Source organism: Hoplias malabaricus, chromosome 1, assembly GCF_029633855.1.
Source record: "Hoplias malabaricus isolate fHopMal1 chromosome 1, fHopMal1.hap1, whole genome shotgun sequence".
NCBI classification, from domain to species: Eukaryota; Metazoa; Chordata; class Actinopteri; order Characiformes; family Erythrinidae; genus Hoplias; species Hoplias malabaricus.
Genome location: NC_089800.1, coordinates 5326187 through 5348585, shown reverse-complemented (window position 1 = coordinate 5348585; position 22399 = coordinate 5326187). Strand labels below are relative to the sequence as shown.

Below are 22399 nucleotides of genomic sequence, written 5' to 3'. Positions count from 1 at the left end.
ACAGTCCAAAAACACACGTTGGTAGGTGGATTGGCGACTCAAAAATGTCCGTAGGTGTGAGTGTGTGAGTGAGTGTTGCCCTGTGAAGGACTGGCGCCCCCTCCAGGGTGTATTCCCGCCTTGCGCCCAATGATTCCAGGTAGGCTCTGGACCCACCGCGACCCTGAACTGGATAAGCGGTTACAGATAATGAATGAATAAGTCTGTTTAATGTTTGGTAAAAAAGAATCCTTTGCTATAAAGAATCTTTGGGGCACAAATTAATAGCGAAAGAAAGGAGGGGAAACAAACCACACAAGTGAAACAATATAGTGTTGTTTTCTTCTGAAATGCCATGGTGTTTTGTAAAGATTGGAAATATCTGGAATCTATCCATTTACACTGGAGTTATAACGAAAGAAAAAACCATCAGTACCCGTTTTTACCTCAATCCATATCACACCTTTATTAAGTAGCTGTACAATAACAAATGAAAAATAAAATTTCAAAAAATACAGAAGGAGTACATATCCAAACAGGGGAGGAATATGCTGTGAACTCGCATTTCCTGCAGAATACAACAGGTCATACTGAGAGGTAACACAGGTGAAGTTATGGATATCGTTTTATCACGGGATTACAACAGAATCGGTCAATTCTTTTACAAAACTGGTCTGCTGAGTATTCTATTATAGAAAAAATATTATTTTTGCTGGCTCGGGATACATATACATATATATAGATATATAAAAAATAAACTAACTGAAATATTAATGAAGTTATATGAGGTGGTCGAAGGATAGTGACCAAGACAAAATGGCAAATAGTTTTGGAACACTTTCAATCAACACGTACAAAAAAAAAATTCTGCTCGTCAATTTCTGTAAGATTTGATTTGCACGTCATTAAGAGTTTGGAATTTTGCCCTTTGTTAACACACGATGCCTTCTGGAATGAGGTTTATGCATAAAAATGAAAAAGAGGTACAGCCAGTTTTCTTTTGGGGGGGAAATTTGAGAAATTGGCAACAATAACCACCGAAAACAGTTTGACAGTCGCATATAACAGTGGACACCTGCTGTTAAATGGTGAACCTAAACTATTAAGGAGTATAGATTTTGATATATATGTACACACATTTGTTTAGAAGGGTTTGGCTTTTCTAAGGTCAGGTGGACTAGAGTCCACATCCAGCTGTTTGCGTCCAGCGGCGCTCGCGGGCCACAACACAGCCGCTTTTGTGCAGCACTGACGAAGCTACACAGAGAACTGGTCTGGGGGAAAAGTGGCGACGAAAAACAGCCTGCTCGTCCTGCGCACGGCTTTAAAATATCTTCCCTTTCTTCTTGTTCTTTTCCAAAGTCCTGTGGGGAACAGAAAGCAGGGTAGATCTCAGTGAAGAACGTGTTAAAACATTAAAAGGCAAGAGAACACTAAGGTTCAAAAGCCTGGAATACATTTTAAATTTAAAAAACTATAAAGCAGCCTTCATGCAGAGAGCCAGGGGACAGCAGGGTGCAGCCTAAGATATAAATTTATGTTTTTATGTTTGAAAAGAACAGTTGTTGAAATTTTTATTTGTAGCTAGCATAAAAAAAATATATCGTAAGGTTGTGTTCTACATTCCTTTAGCTGAAATATTGCGGTAAATATTCCAAACTTTCCAATATTACTGTAAATAAGTCTGTTAGTATAAATAAAAATACATAAAAATGTGTCTGAAACTGAAGGCTGAAGATTGATGCCTTGATTCCTGTGGATCAGGGCTTTGACATGATGAAGGTTTTAGAGACATCATAACCTTTGCCAGGACATCGATTCACACAAGTTTGGTCGCAATAATTACACTCTGTAGGGCTGCCCCGAATATAAATTATAAGCTTCAAAGCGGGGTGGTGTCATTAACATATTGTCATTAACAAAATCCGCATCCGACCCCTGCGTTAATATCCCTCCCTCCACGGCTTCTCTCGCTAGGTATGCTCGCTAACCTGCTAACTAGCTCGCTAACTAAGGGCACAGAATATACACAGTTTAACCAGTTTGAGTGGAGGTGCTCTAATTTCAGGCACAAAGCCGACAAAATGAACTGTGGCGTCATGTCGCTTCGTTGTAAGTATGTTGTTTTAGCATGTTAGGCTGTTTTATATGACTGAGTTTTAGGCTTCATTTGCACAATGACTTTTATGTTGATGAGCCTGAATATGGGTGGAGTGTTGCCTTTATAGATAATGGGGAAAAATAAAAAAAATAAAACGGAATATCCAAATATCAAAATTAGAAACCAAATACATAACCACTGAACAAATATCTTAATACCCGAATACTTAGGTCAGCACTATTGTTCAGAAACTCAGCACCCGCTTTAAAATTAAGGCTGCACTGCGGTTCCCAGCATGGCTCCACTCACTGAGTCGTTCGCTAACTCATGCATACACGGTGCCACTAAGGACACAGAATGTACACAAATAAGCCAGAGCTTCTTGGGTGTGTTCTAATATGAGGTGTAAAGCTGACAATATGAACTGTAGCTTGGCCATGCTTCATTGTAAGAAGGTTGCTGTAGCATGAGGCTGTTTTAAGCTTTGTTCAAGACTTATGTTGAAAAGACTGAATACTGAATACATCGCCACATTTATCAAAAAGGAATATCTGAATATCCAAATTATAAACCAAATTCCTACCCAACAAACAAATTTCCGAATATTCGGGGCCAGCCCTACAACTCTGAAGATACTGGGCAAAAAGCAGGCAGCATTTCATAAAAACGTTTGTTTCAGACATGACCCAGTACTGCCCCGGTAGACTGCATTTAGGACATTTCAGAATCAGCCCGTGCATGCTGTGATGGTGCAAACCTGGAGGCGTCGAGTTTCTGCTGCTCCAGGAAGCGCTGCTGAGTCTCCCAGTTGGCTCTCTCTTCTTCAAACTGGCGCCTTCTCTCCTCCAGCTCCTTGTGCTGAGCCTCCAGGTTCTTCTTCATCTGCTCATGACGTCGCTGCAGCTGGAGAGTAAACAGAGCACAGAGGTCAGGTTTAGAGTCTAAGGGTTACAGCAATATTAATCCAGCTGTTCGAGAACTTTGAATTGGTGCTTTAAATGAAAAAGTGCCCATAGCAGTGCAAAAACCATTCCGTCAACAAACCATTTTTACCCATAATTCTCCTCGTATTACTCTTTGCCACTTCCACCCCACCGCACAGCACCTACTCCTACCAAACTGAAAGGGGGCATGCTTAATTTGAGACATGCAAAGCCAACCATTATGCCACTGGAAAGCCTAATACGCTCGGAGGAGAATGCAAACTGCCCAGATCTGCTACTAAGTTAACAAACGGCAGAACGCCGAATATCACTACAACCCACAACACAGATGCATTTTTGTGTGTTGTAAAAGAGGACGTAATACCTCTGCCTCAGAGTCTTTCAGCTTCTGGATCTTCTCCTTGACTTTCATCTCAAAGACCTGCTCCATCTCCATCTCCATCTTCTTCATCTTGGTCACATGCTCTCTCCTCTCCTCCTCCATCTGGGCCAGAGGGCTCCTGGAAGACGCATTTACACAACAGTCAACGAATGTTACTATGTACCCTACAATCCTCAGGGATTCCTCCTCTACCGAGGAAATGAGGGAATGAATTTTTCAAGCTGGAGGAGACACTTAACACCTGCAGGAAAGCAGAAAGGAGCCACTACTAATCATGAGCTCTGTTTTTTTTTAAAAGAACAATATGTATTTTCTACCAAAAAGGGAGCAAACTTCATTTAAGAAAGGCATTATTTATTAGTTTTACATTTATGTTTTTCCATGAAGAATTAACTGGAGAAAATGACTGACTGCTCCTTTTTAAAATTCCTCAACCCAAAATGTTCTCAACTGAACCGAAAGTAACAAAGCTCTCGCGATTAGCAGTGGACAGCCTGAGGAGCAGGAGGTGAGGGAAAAGTCCATCCAATTTTCCAGCTCTGTCAAGGGCTGCAAACCTGGAAGCCAGTGGCACAGAGAGGCTAAAGAGAGGATCTGTTTTAAGAGCGAAAGCTGGAGTTAGTAGGCTGAGCAGATAATAGCTGAGCGAAACCAATCCTCAGGAGCGGCTGTGCCCTACACAAGTCCTCAATGTAATGACATGATATTGTTTTGTTTGCGTGCCAGAAAATAAAAAAATAAAAAAAAGCAGCTCTTGTTTTGTTCTGTGGTAATGAACATAGTACAGCGAGGACTGAATGAGCAAACGGTGGCTGTATGCCCCTGGAACTACAGAGTATCACTGCCTCCAAAACGAGAAAATGACTTTACAATGAGCCAATTACAACAAGCTCTACTCAAATGATGATCTGTCTGAGAGAGGAGGAGGAGGAAGAGGAGTGTGGGAGGGAGGGGGAAAAGACAGAGAAGAATGGGAGGGTGGGAGGGAGCGAGAAAGAGAGGTGGGAGGGAGGGATAGAAGGAAAGGAGAGAAAGGGAGGTAGGAGGAGTGAGGGAAGGAGGTCAAAAGAGATTGACGACTGGAAAGAGAAAGAGGGAGGGCGATAGTGGTGGGAGGAAAAAGGTTTGGAATGGAGAGAGAGAGAGAGAGAGAGAGAGAGATAGAGAGAGAGATGCAAGTTCTTCCAAAATCAGCTGCCAATGCAAGTGCTGTACAACTACTATTCCAAAAAAAAAAAAAAAAAAAAAAAAAAAAAGATTGAAGCAGGAAATGAAACATCAGTAATTCTGCTCTAAAGAAGCTCCCCTGCAGTAAAACATCAGGAATAAACCACAAGCTGCACAGCTGGAATCCGTGTGGAACACAGTACTGCATGAATCTTCTTTCTCAAGCTGGCAGAAAGAGCGAGAGGAGGGAAAAAGGGGAGAAAAAAAAAAAAAAGATCCACCACAAACACCAGGGGGCACCATCACCAGTGGAGGAAGCAATTCATGTGTGACACAGGGCTTTGGGAACAACATAAAACAATGAAAAAGAACAAAAGAACAACCACTTACATGCCTTCGACCGAGTCATCTCTACAAAACAGAAACACACAAACTTAGCATGCTAAAATCATAGTGTGCTGAGAAGCAAAAACAGTCAAAAAGAGCTAAAAACTAAACCGAGTGAGCTTTTCCTGTGCTGCCTTGCAGCAGATGATGAAGCGGCGTCCCCAGGAACCACCACTAACTGAAGGCTTACTGCACAGACTGCGGCTGCAGGTCAGAGAAGTGTGTGTGGAGGTTAGTCTGGGTTTCTGTGAGTGAGTGAGAGAGTGAGTGCTTGCGCATGCGTGGGGCTAGTGCGTGAGCAGGTTAACCACTTTCAAACCAGACTGTTTTTGCAAATTAATCGTCGGGGTTAGAGTCGAATCACAGGAAACGGAGGTGCTGCAGCATCCATTTTATGGAGAGAAAGTGCTGACTGCTGCAGATATACAACCAAAGAGCGGATCAAAAGCTCTGTTAATAATCAATACCTCAAAAAACATAACACTCACAATTCTGGTGGTGTACCAGTCTCTACACACACACACACACACACACTCACAGCAAAAGTTTTACGCACCAGAGATTGAGATTTAAAAAGCTATTTCTCTAAGCAGTAAGTGTTTATCTGCTAAACAAACAAACAACAAACACTTGAGAAAGCATTAGTTTAATTATATAATTATCGTAGGTGCCTAAGACTTCTGCACAGTATTGTATATGTATATATTGTTATTATTATTACTACCATTATTGTTTATAACAAATATAACTGGGCTCTGTCTATAGTTGCAGAGTGTAATTCACATTTACAGCACTGTCATGAAATCAAAGGGAAGTGGGAGGGAGGGGTTTGGCGATGTCCTACCCTCTTCCACAATTTACACAGTGCAGTTTCTGCAGTGCTGAGCCTGTAGCATCAACAACAGAAGCTCTATTCTCCCTATTAAAGGACGGTGAATCATCACAGTGACTTTGAAGCTGTAATTTTGAGGTAAAAATACTACCTAACGTTCCTTTAAAGAACAACCACATGTTTTAAAACCCAAGTAAACTCACTTTGTGAGCTGCCCTTTGCTCTTGTTGTTGTCCATTCCGTTGCAGGTGACAGCGGCTAACTTCCGGCTCCTGTAGTTCTCGTAGTGGACGTTGTTTGTCACGTCCTTCAGGTCCTGCATGTGGGTCCTTGTGGAAACAAAACGGCAACAATTGCTCGTAAAGTAACAATGTTTATCCCATCTGAAAGTCTCGTCTGGCCCCGCTGAGATGGTCAAGAAGGTAGCGGTGGTTAAAAACATTAAGCCATAAATGTAAATGTAAGTTCGACGTCTACCTGATGAGCATGTTCCGTAGAAAGGTGAAATCACAGTGCTCTCCATTTTCAACTGAGGAGAGGAAACACAATTTGAGAAAAAGTTGACTCACTATTGTAAAATATATTAGACAATTTTACACAAAGGCCCTGTATACACTTGGCTTAATATCTGACCACTGTGGTCTGACGAAGCCGAGGGTGGAGTAAACGTGATGTTAGACTAGGGCTAAACGTCTGCACTCTTAAATTGTGATTTCAATATGAAGCTGATTAATCGTTCCAACGTTAAAGTATCCAAGCGGACCAGATATAATCAGATCTTACTTTCCCATGTTAAAAGCACACACCAACACAGACTGTTTATGTTTTACTTCCTGGAACTTTCCGTATATTAAGCGTCGGCAGGAAACAGAATGTCTGCTTCTCTCAAATGGAGAACTGCTGTAATTTCTGCAGTGGCCAGCGCTGCTAACGTCCAAAGGTGGTCTCGGAAATGAGAGAGATGTAGAATACAGGCCATTCTTTCGCATATGACACCAGTCATTTAAAACTAATTTGGTGAAATGGGGGCTACTCATTTGGAGAGAAAAAAAAAAGCCAGGCATGACACATTGACGAACAAATGGTCAAACAAAATCTGATTATCTGATCTCCATAAAGACATGCAAGGTATAAATAAACACAGAGGGACACAGAGACCTGGGCCTAATAGTCATTTTTTTGTGGCGGTAAATATTTTCCCAGAAGCAATTTTGATAAATTACTTTTACGGTACTTTTTTAAGGTAACGGTATGCCACTGATAAGATAATATAGTAGTATATTAATGTAATTACACCTCTTTAAAGAGCAATGAACCTTTAATTATTACGTATATGCAGATACTGGACTAATAAAAAATAATAAGTAAATAAACACAATGAGATTAAATTATGGCACGCAAAAAAACACAACGTGCAACACTGAGGTCAGCAAATATTTGTCATTAAAATGGTGTACGCACACAGCAACTAAAAACTGGCCACGGTTTAACACCAAGCATCAACCACTACCTAGATCTGAGGAAGCCAGTAAATAGATCAATCAGCTGAGTATTTCTATAGAGCTGAAATCAGGCTACATGAGTCTGTGTGGTTGTATAAGCAAGAGCAGGTGTTACTGCGAGCGTTCTGGCTGTCGTACCTTCTGCCACCCCCCACGGGTACTGCCTCCCTCTAATCTTCTTCCCGTTCACCTCGATGATGGTGTTGCTGCCAACTACAGCCAGAGGCAGCCGATCCTTCAGACACACACACACACACACAGATGAATACCTCTAATCTGGCTTCTACACAGAAGGAACAGCTTTTCACACTATCTCTGCCAAGGCACACACCTTACACTGTAAATGCTATTCACACTGGTACAATGGGTCTTGTGTAGTTCTCAGACTAGTGACTAATTCCAGTTTAATTTTTGCAGCTGTATCTAAAACCATCACATGACGTTATATTATAACATTAGCAGAAATTACAAGGAAAACTCACTTTGATCTTTTTCACCAGCATTTTCTCCTCTTCGTCATCAGTCTCTGGGAACTCGTAGATTTTGATTTTATGCTCTTGGATTTCTCGCATAATCTGAGAAAGCGGGGGGAGAAGTCAGTCGGCATGGGAACGAACTCTGGGCCTCTACTCGCAAAGACAATATCAAGCCAGGCTTTACAAAATACCAGGGATTGAAAATGACTCTCAGAGTTTGGACAGACGGACCATTTTAGTTTAAGGAAACTGACACATCTGTCACCAGTTCAGTAAAGCTCCTTTGTGACATCATCAGTTGTAAATACTTTTTGATTGATTGATTGATTGATTGATTGATTATGAGCAGGAACAGATATTCTTGTATCTTGCTTCAAGGAAAACGACACAGCTGCATAATATATTTATTGTTAATCACTGCTGTTTGCGTGTACTGAAACGTGCAGACAGGCTGCAGGCAAATGTGGGCTCTAATCTGAATATCTGATCACTGTGGTCTAACGAAGCTGAGGATGGAGTAAACGTGATGCTAGACTAGGGTTAAACTAGTCTAGACAAATGTGATAAACAAGCCTACATTTCCACCATAAAACAAACCAAAAAAGTGAAGGAAATCTGCTCTTAAACTGAGATTTAAACATGAATCTGATTAATAAAGCGTTCCAACGCTGACCAGATATAATCAGATCTTACTTTCCCCATGTTAAAAGCAGTAATGCTGACGTAGGCAAATGTGGGCTCTAATCAATCACAGTTCAATATTAGGGTGTCTCTGGTAATTGTAAAGAATAAAGGTATTCATATTATTCAGTTAAAGGAAATTAACAAATAAAATAGATCCATTGTTTACCCATAAACCAACACAGTTAAATAAATATATACTTTCTTTTGGCTTGCACAGTGTCCTTGGGTGCACAGAAAGACGCTTGAAATAAACAAATAAATAATAATAACAACAACAATTATTATACGTATAAAGCAACATATCTGTTGTAATTCCATACCCTGCAGCTCTCCTGCTTTGTATCTGTTTATTTAACACAGAGCACAGGTTCTTAGGTATAATGTTGCTTGGAAGACCAGGTTGGGATTTAGGCCTTTCTCTCTCTCTCTCTCTCTGTGGGTGTCCTCCTGCCGAGATAATTCTCAAACAGATGGCTCAACACCCACAGGACGGGCGGCTCTGAGGCCATCCACACTCCTGACGTGTATTAGCATTAGTTGAGCAGTATTCCAACACAGGTGAGGGGACTGAGAGGGACTGAGAGAGCCAGAGAGAGAGAGAGAGAGAGAGAGAGAGAGAGAGAGAGAGAGAGAGAGAGCCAGAGAGAGACAGCGAGAGAGAGAGAGACAGCGAGAGAGACAGCGAGAGAGAGAGAGACAGAGAGAGAGAGAGAGAGAGAGACAGAGAGAGAGCGAGAGAGAGAGACACAAGGCCGGGAGAAAGAGAAGACCTCTGTAATCAAACCTGTTTCTTGAACTGTTGGCACTCTTCTGGGGTGAGGGTGTCGGCTTTAGCGATCAGGGGGATGATGTTCACCTTCTCGTGCAACCGTTTCATAAACTCAATGTCCAGAGGCTTCAACCTAGGGGAGAAAACAGAGGCCGTGTGTCATTAACGAAGCTTCCGTAACGACCATGACACAAATATGATGATAAAACAGGAAGAGACATGTGGGATGGCGTATACTTGTAAGTTACATAAGAGAGACAGCTTAATAATGTGTCATAATTCGGGCAGCCTTTACCGCTGTTTGTGCAGTTATTTAAACCATAAGCATGGCTAGAAATTTGTGTTTCAAGGTCTCTATCCATGCAAGCAGGCATGAGCCTGGTCTTTTACCATGCCAGGGTGTTGCCATAATTCCTGCAGAGTGGACAGACCTTCCTATTCTGAGAGCTGATACAAAATAAGAGAACCTAGCCTCCAATAAATACAAACAAGGGGCACTATTCTCTCTCAATTCTCCCTATCAATTCCCTCCATGGAAAAGCTAATGTTGCTGCTTAGGTTTGCTTTGATCCATTCTGATACGGCAAATGATACATCGGTTAGACCCTAATCACGACCTCTCCCAAGAAAACACAGCACATTCCTGAAAACTAGCCTCTGCGGTTCTCAGCTATGTGGCCTGAGGCTGAAATTAAAGTGACCTTTCCTCTTGCTCTAGCTGTGGGTGTGCGATTTCCTGCCAGTTTTCAGTTGTGATAACAGTGGAGCCGAGCATCTGTTATCAACCACAGTGATGAGTTAGCACAGTCGGCATGGAGTACACTACACAGACACTGGCTGTGTTTCAATGTCCGTATTTCACTCCTGCAAGCACGTTATACCGGCTCCCAGCTGAAGGCATCTGAACCGCCCAAGCACAGAGACTGTCAATTGACTACTTCTATTTTTTCCACCCTTGTGTAGTGGAAGACCATCACAGCCGGTGGTGGTGGCCGAGCACTCTCGTTAACACTTACAGTATGTAAACAACAGCTGAATAACGTTATATCCGCAGCACAATAGGCCTTAAAGGACCACATGTAATTTCCAGCTGTAAACAAGTGGACTTCATTTTCTGACCATTATCTGTCAAACCTCAGTAAACAGTAGGAAATGGGTGTGGTGGTGGTGCGGTAATTCCTCCCGCTGCACGTGCCCTTGGCACTTTGGGTTTACATGAACATAGAAAGCTGTTTAGTTTGGAGCCCGAGGCTGCGATTTTTCCTGCTTGTGTCTGTCCCAGTATATTTTTTAAAGTGTATATTAAATAAACAGCCACACGTATTTAAAACACAAATACAGTAGCCCTCCCACATATCTGCAGATTCCCTACATGTGATTTTAATTAACCATTGTTAACCACGTATCGAAATTTAAGAACAGAATTCAATACAGAGTGAGACAAACATCGCAGAACGCCCTTTTGTTTCTTTAAAATGCTACATCACCACCTTCCCACTGCCCTTGATCCAATAAAGCGGCCATGTTCCAGACATAGCCGAAAAGATAGGCCCCTTCACCCATTCCTTGCTGGGTTATTCCGATAAAGGTGCGTCCTGCGCTTTTGACTCACATGCATTTAAACTGCGAGTCGTTCTGAGTACATGCCGTAACTGCTATCAACTGCGTTCATCTGAAATGTACAGGGGTGGGCTTCCGTCTTAAAAAGTATTCCCCATGAATACGAGGGACTGCTCTTCAGTAAAATGATGCACTGATGCAGCAGGTTAAAACCGCTCAGAAGCACAAAGATAATAAAATAAATGTGGCATGTCACACAAGTGTATGCTTCAATGAACACTAGGTAAGGTTTGGTATTTTTGCTCATGGGCTCCCTCTACAGTCGCAAAATGTAATTTTCTTTTACAGCAATGTTCTGAAATCAAGTGGGAGGGGTGATTTCTTACCCTCCTCCACAAGTTACATAGTGCAGTTTCTCTTGTGCCGAGCCCAAAATAGCAATGGTAGAGGCTCTACTCTCCCTACTGCAAGTCAGTGGCGATTCACAACAATTGAAGCTGTAATTTTAAGGTTAAAAAAACAACCTAGTGTTGCGTTGACATGATTTATTATTAAAAAACATATAGCAATAGCCATATTTTGTTGGTTACGGCACTGGAGTAAAAGACCCCACCCCTTCACATTTTAGAATCATTTTATATTTATATTGTTGATATATTATTATGAAAACAGAAATAACTTTTCACTCCCCACCCGATTAATTTCCATCCTCACACACACACACACACACACACACTAGAACACAAACAAGTAAGCTAACTGAAGCCAACAAGCCATAAAGAGCATATTGTCTCCCTCTGTCTCTGTCTTACGCTAACACTCTTACACACTTACCCGTGTCCTGAGGGTGCGATAAAGTACAGACAGCAGTGGATCCTGCTGTCCGGCATCTGCCGCCTGTTGACGCGTGATTCTGCGTTCAGGTAATCCTCAAACTTACTGTCGATGTGATCGATCACTGGCTGCCAGCTGCAGGACACAAAGCACAGAGCGGACTGAGGATCTGCATTAAACTTTTCAAAAATCTGCTCTTACAGAGGCCATTAGGGCTGTGCCACATCGTATCGTTCGCAATAATATCGTCACCACTTTTTAAACGATTTTAAAAAGTCAGTTTCGTGATATTCTAACATGTTTACCTAATGACGTCATCCAATTAGCCACAATATGGCATACGTTCTTAACATGAGTCGTTATGGCACAGTGGAGTACGGTGGAAAGTGGCTCTGAATGACTGAAAATACATTTGTAGTAAAATAAAACTTTTTGGCAAATAAAAACATTTAATACTTTTAATATATATTCATTCATTCATTGTCTGTAAGCGCTTATCCAGTTCAGGGTCGCGGTGGGTCACTGGGCGCAACACACTCCTCACAGACAGTCACCCGGAGGAAACTCACGCAGACACAGAGAGAACACACCACACTCCTCACAGACAGTCACCCGGAGGAAACCCACGCAGACACAGAGAGAACACACCACACTCCTCAGACAGTCACCCAGAGGAAACCCACGCAGACACAGGGAGAACACTCTACACTCCTCAGACAGTCACCCAGAGGAAACCCACGCAGACACAGGGAGAACACTCTACACTCGTCACAGACAGTCACTCGGAGGAAACCCACACAGACACAGAGAGAACACACCACACTCCTCACAGACAGTCACCCGGAGGAAACCCACGCAGACACAGAGAGAACACACCACACTCCTCACAGACAGTCACCCGGAGGAAACCCACGCAGACACAGGGAGAACACACCACACTCCTCAGACAGTCACCCAGAGGAAACCCACGCAGACACAGGGAGAACACACCACACTCCTCACAGACAGTCACCCGGAGGAAACCCACGCAGACACAGGGAGAACACACCACACTCCTCACAGACAGTCACCCGGAGAGGGACATGAACCCACAACCTCCAGGTCCCTGGAGCTGTGTGACTGTGACACTACCTGCTGCACCACCGTGCCTCCCCCTATATTACACATATTTAATATTAATATAACTTTTTTTGCTGCAATAGCATATTCTTGAAATTAATAAAAGTATTTTTCATTGTTTGTCATATTGCCAATGATATCGTTATCGTAAAAATATCATGAAATATCGTGATATTATTTTAGGGCCATATCGTCCAGCCCTAGAGGTGATAAATAGAAACTCACCAGTTACTGTTATCTACAGCATCTCCAAAGCCTGGAGTGTCCACTGTTGTGAGCAACAGCTGCACTCCTCCTTCCTTCATCAACACTTTGGACTGCTCTACCTGAAACCCAGCACGCTCAGATTTTAGAGGCTTACAAAACACGTTTACATATTATTATCATTATTATTAGTAGTAGTAGTAGTAGTATTTAAGATGCATCATCGATCTGATTTTGCCAGGGTGGCTTTTAAGCCTCTTGAGTGGTTCATAAAGTCCATTAAACCAATTATAGGCCAATTTCCACAATCCCTTGATCCAGTTTAAAAAGCTACTTCTACAGCAACATTCACCATTCGAGTAAATAAACCTGGGTGTGAGTTAATTCTTAAGTTAATAGCTGTGTCTTCGCAGTAGGTTGATGTGTCTACTCCATCAGTTTGAGCTGGATCATTATGGCTCATCCCATCCCTAATATTAGCACCAAACAGGCATCTGCATTACAGATCAGTACTGAATGCTCGGAGAGACCCCTAAAAGTGCCTGGTCTATGCTTCACCAAATACGATAGCGAGAAAACACTGAAAAACTTTTTTAAAAATCAGGTGTGAAACTAAGAAAAAGCTGACACTCTTTCCTAAAGCTGCAAGTAGGAACACGTAGCACGAGGCAATGTACCATTACTGTGGTATGCTGGGAAACCAGAGTCACTATGGTGCAACAGTGCTCTGAAGAGAGGAACTTGCTGAGAATAAAAACACTATAAAAAGTAGGGTTTCCCCTCCTGAAAACAGATTTGCTTTCAGATGATTCAAATATAAATAAAATAATACAAATAATAAGAATTATTATAATAAAATATTGGAAAACACTTGGTTATTCGACTTGAAAATGAAGGTAAATGGAAGACTATGTTATGTATTTATGTCACTGCATGTTCATGTACAATATAATCAGCTTTAATTAGATTTTTATTTATTATATTAGTTTTGGAACATGTGCAGGAGAATGAAAAAGCAGCAACACCATTCATTCATTTCGCTCAGAGAGGAAACAGAAATCTTTACAGGGGCATAATATCGATAAGATGATGACAGCCTTTGTTTTGGTGCAGTACCTGAACAGTCTTCTTGACTCTATGTGAAGGTCCTGGATAATCTGAGGAGTACAGGTCCGTCAGGAAGAGTGAATTAATCAGCGTGGACTTGCCCAGTCCTGATTCACCTGAAATTAAAAAGAGATATGTTAATGTCACTGTTTATCGCAAAGTTTCTGAACCCATTTCATCAAAACAAGACTGTGGCTCAAGGGTCTTTCTGGGTTGAGCTCTGAATGTCTGCCTTAAAGCATCTCGTAATCATATGAGAGGGAAAAAAAAAAAAAAAATAGAGCTGACCTCTATCTCAGATGCTCAGATGTGGGCCATCTTAACCACTTAGGAACAAGCTTCCATATAAAAGCTCAACCTCGGACTGTAAATCGTACAGTTCGGTTCCGAGAGATGCACAGATGGTTTATTTGTTGTCGAAAAAAGGACTCGAAAGTGGCCCAGGAGAATCATTAATCTTTTGATGGCGTAAGCAGTTTTTAGCTCATGCCGAGACACAGAATGGTCCTTTCATACGGTGGATTCTCATCGCCTTTGTGAGGTGCACTGCTCTCACTCCTGGCAGAGATGGAGAATAGCTAAATCCATGAGAGAGGACATTGTAGAGCTCACAAGATCTGGACACATCTCTGAAGGCCCAAAAAACGGAAAACCAACAGCACATTGTGTGTGAACAAATTTGTATTTTCATGGTGGTATATTATGTATCTCTACATTACAAACAAAGGATGCACACAAGGGCTTTCCTTTGAATAAACATCATTTCAGAATGAAACAGCTACTTGCCAATACTACAAAGTGCACTGGACTTTGGCTACGAGCACATCCAAGCAGTGGGTGAATAAGCACAGCCCAGACAGTAAGTCGAGGTCGGTAATCAGACACACAGACCTTTATCTGCATGCCCTCGGACACTGACGTTAGAACATGAATCAAGGCTAATTGGTCCTGGCACCATTAGTGGCAGACTTGGCCACTCTCCCAGACCAAATGCTAACACACTTACCCTGACAAGTAGGTGAAGTTCATCACTATAACTAAATCGGGGCTAAACTGGATGAGCAGCACAGCGGGATATATATTATAATCAGAGCTGGACATCAGGAAGAACACCAAAAACATTCTAGTGATTCAACCAGTACAAGTCAAACTTAGACAATATGTTAATGCCAAACAGCCGTCACAAAATAACTCCAATTAAAGCTTAAAGAGGACATATTCTCCCCCTTTCCACAGGGGAACAGAGTTCCGGGTTCTTGATGCCTTGTCTGTGACCTCTTTTGGTCAAAATACCACAAGGATCACCACAGACAATGAGGAACGAGGAGCAGAAGCATTCGCTCTAGGGCTGGACGATACAGCCAAAAATGTATATCACGATATATTTCTAAATTTCAATCGATACGATATGAACAACTGTCACCTTTAAACATTAAATTACATATATACCTCCTGGTTGTTGTGTGGATACTGATATATCAGCAAAGCAAAAACCAGTAACTGATGTAAATGAGATATCATGTGACATTAGTATTTCAAACACAGTAACGCTAAAACCCTGAACCCTGCACTAAATCACACTGAGGCCAAAACAACGTATAATAAACCACAACGATAACCACAAGATTATTTTAATGGAATTTAAACCCCTGCTGTTTCTTTCTCTGCATTACATCTCTGAGGACAGTGCAACTCATGAAGGAATTGAAGGAATGCGCTGAACACAAACTCTCGATGAAATAGCCCTGTCTACAGGCCCCAAGCCCGGTTTACAGGATCAGTTCTGAGTATTGTGGATTTGATTTTATTTTTTTTAGCTGCACTCCAGGCACATTTCTCAGTCTTATCTGGGTTCTACGCAGTTAGTAGCCTTCTTATGCAGCTCTATAAAACACTGAAAACATCAATTTCATGCCATGGCTTTGAAAATGCTCCAAAGACATCACACGAAAAAGAAACCCAGGCCTCATTAATAAGGAACTGAACCCAAGAGTTTCAGCTGCACTCTGGTTTTTTGTCTTTCTGAGAAGAGCTTCTAGCCCTGGAAACTTTATGTTGTGCTTTTGCAGAGATGCTGAGAAGTGCTGCAGGTGAAAAATATTTGCTCCTTGAGACATTATCAACGAAGAACAGACTCTGTGTTGTTAGCTGCAGAGACTACACTTGGCTGCTGAGATATTTGATTTTCACACACTACCTGCTCAATAGACGGATAACCGTAAGAATGATCATCCAACTTGGATTTTACTGCGACGTCCACAGGGTTTCACTATTTAAAACATCCATCTGGGTTTAAAGAACCGGCCAAACATGTTGAAAGGCGTGGTCATCCTCGAGGGAGGCCTGGTGTTGAGCGGCTAAAAGCCAAGCACAGAATTCAAAAATCTGTTTCCTATGTTTTATTTATTTATAAATGTGTTTCGTTAAATGTGAGATTGTTACGACAGGTTTAGATTTGGCAAATTTGATTTACAATTTCATTCATTCATTGTCTTTAACTGCTCATCCAGCTCAGGGTTGCAGTGGGTCCGGAGTCTACCCGTATTCTTGATTTTGTGGAATTTGATGGGATTCAGGATTTGGGATGAATATTTACCCAGCACTGATACTTGGGGTTGGATCAGTGGCATGTCCAGTTAAGAAATCGTATCTCCATGTTTGTTGATGTACATCATTTGAACACAGTGGCTGTCCTTCACACTTATTTAAAAATATCGTGATGAATGGACCAACAGAACTGCTTGAAAATGACTTGGAATAAAATCTTTTTGCACTGACTTCCATTGATAATTAAGAAGGTTTATTTCCCCTTCTCCTATAAAGCTACTATTTGGAGATACATGTTGTTCTTTGGACAGTGACGGTGTGCAAACCTTGGAGATGTTCTCCGGATCCATAAACACAGAGAAAAATGAAAAGCCAGGCCGCTAAGAGAGTCCATAAACTAACTGTATATATATTTCATAGTCAGTCGTTAAAACGTTTCCACCTTGAAAAAGCAGGCCTACATTTCAAAAAGCATGATTTTTTTAAAAAAACTCAAGCAGGATGTGAAATCACTGCCTTTCAACCCTGGCTTCCTGTGTGGTTATCCTGACAGCGTTAAGACTGAATGTCAAGAATGCAGTCACCCAGCTGGCCAACGTTCAAAACTACACAGGAAATTCAGAGTGCACGCACGTACAGAGCACACTGGAGTCGTCACTCAGCACTCAAACACGGTTTATGATGAAGATAAATCTGTTATCCAAAGTTACGATACGGACATAAAATGAAAAGATGTTTTCTTACCCACAACCATTAGCGTGAACTCGAAGCCGCGTTTTACGGACTTTCTGTAGACTTGGTTGGGGAGGCTCGCGAAGCCAACATATCCCTCAAGATTCTTCTGTTGCTGCGAGAATATCAGACAAACAGTTATGATCAAGAAGGCTTTGGAGCTGAAGTCACGGTTTTCACCGCTTTGAAAACAAGCAGAGCAACTCTGTACAAACCCTTCAGGCTATAAATTCTCCATGACCACAATAGCAAGAAGAAAATGATGTAAAGTGTTTATATAAACACTGGAATGACGGTCACATCTTTTAAGGCCTTATGTTGTGTTCAGTGTTAAAGCGACACTCACTGCTGTTGTTTTCCAAGTCCCAGCCATGTCCGGTCCCAAATTAATGCGGTGAAATCCAAGCGTCAAGTGATGGTAAGCATGTCCCGGTGTCCAGAGTGGCATTTGGTTTTGTTTTTCCATTGGGGAAAAAAAAAAGAAAAAGCAATGGGGAAAAAGGCAGATAAATATTAATAAACACAGTAGCATGACTCATAAAAGAGAACCAGTCTGGAAAAATAATAGGAGCATTAAATTATGACTGCAATAAAAATAAATGATCAACTAATTGACATCATTCACAAGTAGGATAATCCAACGGTCTTCTGGCCTCATCTGACTCAGAAGAGGATTGCTTGATCATTTAGTATCAAACAAGACACAGAGCAAACAAGAAAACGTTGGAAACCCATTTAACATTATGCAGTGACCCTGTACTCATTAAAAAAAAGACTTCAGCCAGATGAGACCACAGTTAAAATCAGTGTACGGTAATGGGAACCGAACAGCATAGCCCTACGTTTAGAAATCAGTGTTCTCATTAAAGAGGAAGTCCACTGATATCTTTATTTTTTTGAATGGAAAAATGCATATACATATATATTCATAGTACACAAGAACAAGGGTTCTTTAGTAAAGAAAACAGCACTATATTAAACCCTGAACACACAGATCATTCTTCAGACGGATGGATAACAGATGCCTTAAAAGGCACTATATAGAACCATCTATAGCACATTCTCTGAATAATCCAAAGAACCATTTAATCATGCAAAAGGTTCTTGGCGTGTTCAGGGTTCTATAGAGAGGCTTTTTATATTTATTTAATAAAGAACCCCCGAAGAACCATCAATTTTAAGTGTGTAGTCTGAGATGTCCAAAAGGAACCAGACGTCCTAATGTGAGGGTTTAGCTTCTGGGCAGTTTTTCCTTTATTGACATCACATACAGCGTGTCTAGGTTGGTTGGCGGTTGTGGATAGTAAATAAAATGATTTGATTGGCGTTGAAGGCATCACAAACTCTGGTTCCAATGTACAGGTTTGCAACACACCCCTCTGGATGACCTTGTTTTATGCAGGACTTTAATGGACTACTCTAGTCATAAATGGTATCACTGCTAAAATAAATGAACCTGATCTAACTAACATTCTTCTACCTACTTCCTACTATTCATAACTTGATAATGATATAATGATGGCTGGAATATTCCCCTCAGATTTAAAAAAAAAAAGGTAGTGAACAAGAGAGGAGTTCAGATGATACTCGACAGCGTGATCAGCAGCCGGTCACACAGCAATATCTTCTGTTCCGCTCCGCCTCCTCCCTTAATGCCAGCAGCATCATTTGTTCTGCATGCTAGTTCACATTATTCTGGAAATAAATCTCTTTATTGGCCCTCGGGCAGAATTACTCAAAACCGGCGTTTAACATTTAGAAAGAGCAGTATTAGAAATTCATCAGCGCGAGTATGAAGTATAGCCCCTGAGCTCGGGTAATTGGCAGCGAAACATGACTAATACGCTCGAATTTTATTTACAGCTCAAATTCTCTGTTCTGTACAACACCATGAACAGTGACTACAGGCTGTGGCTTTTAGAAGGAGCATGACATCTTGATTAAAGCCGTTAAATAAAGGAACGTGTGTAATGGCATTGTTCAAAGGCTTTTCTTCAACATATGAAGGCATTCTGGCAAGTATGAGGCGTCAGGAGCGCTGCTGGGCTTTCTACTGTCAGTTATGACCTCCTGAAGGAATATTATAACGCTGTCTCCATTTCTCTGCCTTTAAACACGGGCCTACAATCAAATAAATCTCCACTATTGTAAGACAGCAGCTCACTGAGTGAACTATGTTCAACTAACTTAACTTACGCTGGCCTTACACCAAACTTGACTGTTGCAGGCTGTTGGAATAAAATCAGGAGTGTTCTTAGAGCATGTGGCTCGCTCCTGTCCTCTCAGGCGTTTGGTTTAAGGTCAGGTTTTCTTAAGCCAGTCTATTTCCTTTTCTTGGTGTTCTGATTAAATGAACTGTTCAATATCATCATGTGTGTTTGGTCTTGGCTCATGAACACATCTGGGTCTGTGCAAACTAATGGTACATTGTCTTTAGATGTGAGAGAATGACAAAATTTGGTTTTTTAAAGGTATTTACAGTCTTCTAGTGAATGGCTTCTTTCATCTATGACATCACAATGGATTAGTATCTCCATTGTAGAAACCTTAGAAGCTTAGTTCTCAATAAAAATATAAAATAGATATAAACCATAATAACAAGAAAATATTTCGATTTTCTTTACAACCGGGAAGTGGCAATGTCCTGCCATCTGCTGCAGGCCAGCATTTCACCTTAAAACTACAGCAAAATGAAGCTTCAGGAAGCAGGCAACCATTTTATGTAAGAACAATCTGTGGTGTAGCTTCCAGAAGAATTAAACTCCCACCCTGGTCATTGACTAACCCCCTCCACAAAAAAAGTCTAATCTCCCATTCTTCCTTACACTATCAGATAAAAGTCCCTCATGACGCCCCATATTTGTCTCCTGTGGGCACTGGTGATGCCACTTTTGGGTGTGTGTCTCTGAGTGTGGTGAGGGGACCTGGGACAAAATGCCACTCTGATTGTTCTGGAAAAAAGTCAGAAGCAATCATTTCGCTACATCATAAATCATCCGATTAAAAATAGAGAAAATCTCCATTTGCCATTCTGTTGTTTGTCTCCTGCCACCAAATTGCGGTTGCAAATCGCATGCTCTCACAGGAAGCGCCTGGTCGCTTTCTACCTTCAACCGTGGACTAAAAGCGTCTTAGGTGTTACACTACACCTTCCCCTTCATTTAGATCTAGAAATATATACAATTAGCCCCCACCTCTATCTCAGCTCTCTCCTCAGGCTCATGCCTGCCCCACGATTGCTGTATAAACGTGATTGGTTCCTGAGGTTAAGGATGTAAGAAACCCTGGCCGTCTGAATCCACCCGTTTGAGAACAGCTACAAAGCAGAAATGCTTTTTCATGGCATTGAATGCTAATTTCTTTTATCACACATCTTTGAGTGTATAAACAACACCACACACAGATGTTAGCCAAGTTAAACACTTGATTTTCACCGGAGGGAGTCTTGTCTTGAAATGCTTCAGACGTCTGGTTCCCATCACCCTCACTGTGAGAATTTCAGATAAATTTCTTTGGACTACTGCATTTTACATCAGCACGTGAACTCTGAATGACTAACATCTGGAAGAAGAGTCAAAATTATGTTGAAATATTTAAGAATCTATTGACTTCCCCTTTAAAAGGGATGACTTATACTCCTGAGGAAAATGAATGGTATTGGTATTCATCATAGGAGCCCATCCCTACTTGGCTCTATCCAAATAAACCTTATTTTCCTTTTAGCATTTACAATATAAAGTCCTAAATATTGAACAATGAATGTCCAATAAGTTTCAGACGTTAGTATATTACATATAAAAGGTCCATCTCTACACCTAAAATACAGCTAAAGAACACAATGAGCTTGTTAGGCCCTAGCATTACTTCACACAAAGCTGTAGCTAGCTGGCCTTGTACATTGACTCCCACAGGCAAAACACGAAGATAAGATATTATCATTAAAATAATATTACACATTAAAGCTTAACGTTACGTATCTTAAATTTATTCCCGTTATTTCAGCCGGTATCCCATCGCCAACAAAAACGTTCCTCAAATCAATGACATACGAGGCTGAAGCTGGCTTCCTCCTGGAATTTTCCGTTCCACCTTAAAAAGTGCAGCGGTTACATTCAGGCGCCTGAAACGCCACAATGCAACTACTGCACCATTTAAGGTGGAACGGAAAATTGGTGTGAGGAGCACAAAAACACACAGGAAACGCCTCCGTACGGGCTTTCTCCTGCCAGCGTTCACCGAAATTACTCTGAAACTGCCAGGCCTTTGGACTAAACCACTTTTAGCTACAGCTTCGAAGAGTAAAGTGTATATTTGCTTTGTTTTAGTGTGATTTTGGCCGGAAATCTTACCCATCCCGCCGCTCGCAGCTGCTCCGAGTAACCGATCACTGCCGAAGCGACACTGCGTAAAATTCACTACGCGCTCTACGCAGCCGCAGCCCAAATGCACTAGTTCTGAGCTGCGCAAGCTGCGTTCAGCGCCTGGTGAATAGCCAACGGAAAATATTTGAATCTCGCGATGCGCGGAGATACAATCTAAAATACTCGCACACACACACACACACACGAAAGAGAAGATAGACAGGAAGAGAGTGAGAATTTAGATCACGAGAGATAGAAAGGAGGAATGAGGAGAGCAAGAAAGAGTGGGGGAGAGTGAGAAGAGCAAGAAAGAGCGAGAGAGAGAGAGGGAGAATGAGGAGAGCAAGAAAAAAAAAGAAATAAAAAATGAGAAAGAAACAGGAGAGGAGAGAAACACAGAAAAACAGGGAAAAAAAAGAAAGGAAAAAGGTCAGGAGGAGGAGGATGAGATAGAAAGAGGCAAAGTAAGACAGAAAAACGAAGAGAAATCATAAGAAGAGAGAGAGATGGGGGAGAAAAAGTAAAATGAGTAGAGAAACAAAGAATAATAAAAACGAAAATGCTCTAGGCCCAAAAATGTAGAACCAAACATAGTGCGACAGACTGAAGTGAATTCACCTTGTGACGACTCTTGTATCTGCGGATGGATATTTATTCCCACAAATAATATTTCACCCCAAGCCCATATCTCATCAGTCTTAAAAAATATGGG

General features: G+C 41.5%; 1 protein-coding gene across 3 annotated transcripts; it reads right to left on the bottom strand.

Annotated features, from left to right (window-relative positions):
* Positions 1-429: 429 nt before the first annotated feature.
* Positions 430-17714, bottom strand: septin7b (septin 7b). 3 transcript variants are annotated; one of them, XM_066644900.1, is made up of 14 exons: positions 17673-17714; positions 17339-17441; positions 14057-14163; positions 12962-13062; positions 11618-11752; positions 9239-9356; positions 7777-7869; positions 7433-7529; positions 6270-6321; positions 5996-6121; positions 4964-4984; positions 3389-3524; positions 2838-2983; positions 430-1343 (listed from the first exon to the last, which is right to left on the bottom strand). In XM_066644900.1, exons 1-14 carry the CDS (start codon positions 17697-17699, stop codon positions 1304-1306), a joined length of 1302 nt encoding a protein of 433 aa, XP_066500997.1. In that variant the 5' UTR covers positions 17700-17714; the 3' UTR covers positions 430-1303. The 3 variants fall into 3 exon arrangements, with proteins under 3 accessions (XP_066500997.1, XP_066501012.1, XP_066501004.1); XM_066644915.1 differs by lacking the exon at positions 17673-17714 and adding an exon at positions 17542-17560; XM_066644907.1 differs by lacking the exon at positions 4964-4984.
* Positions 17715-22399: the final 4685 nt, after the last annotated feature.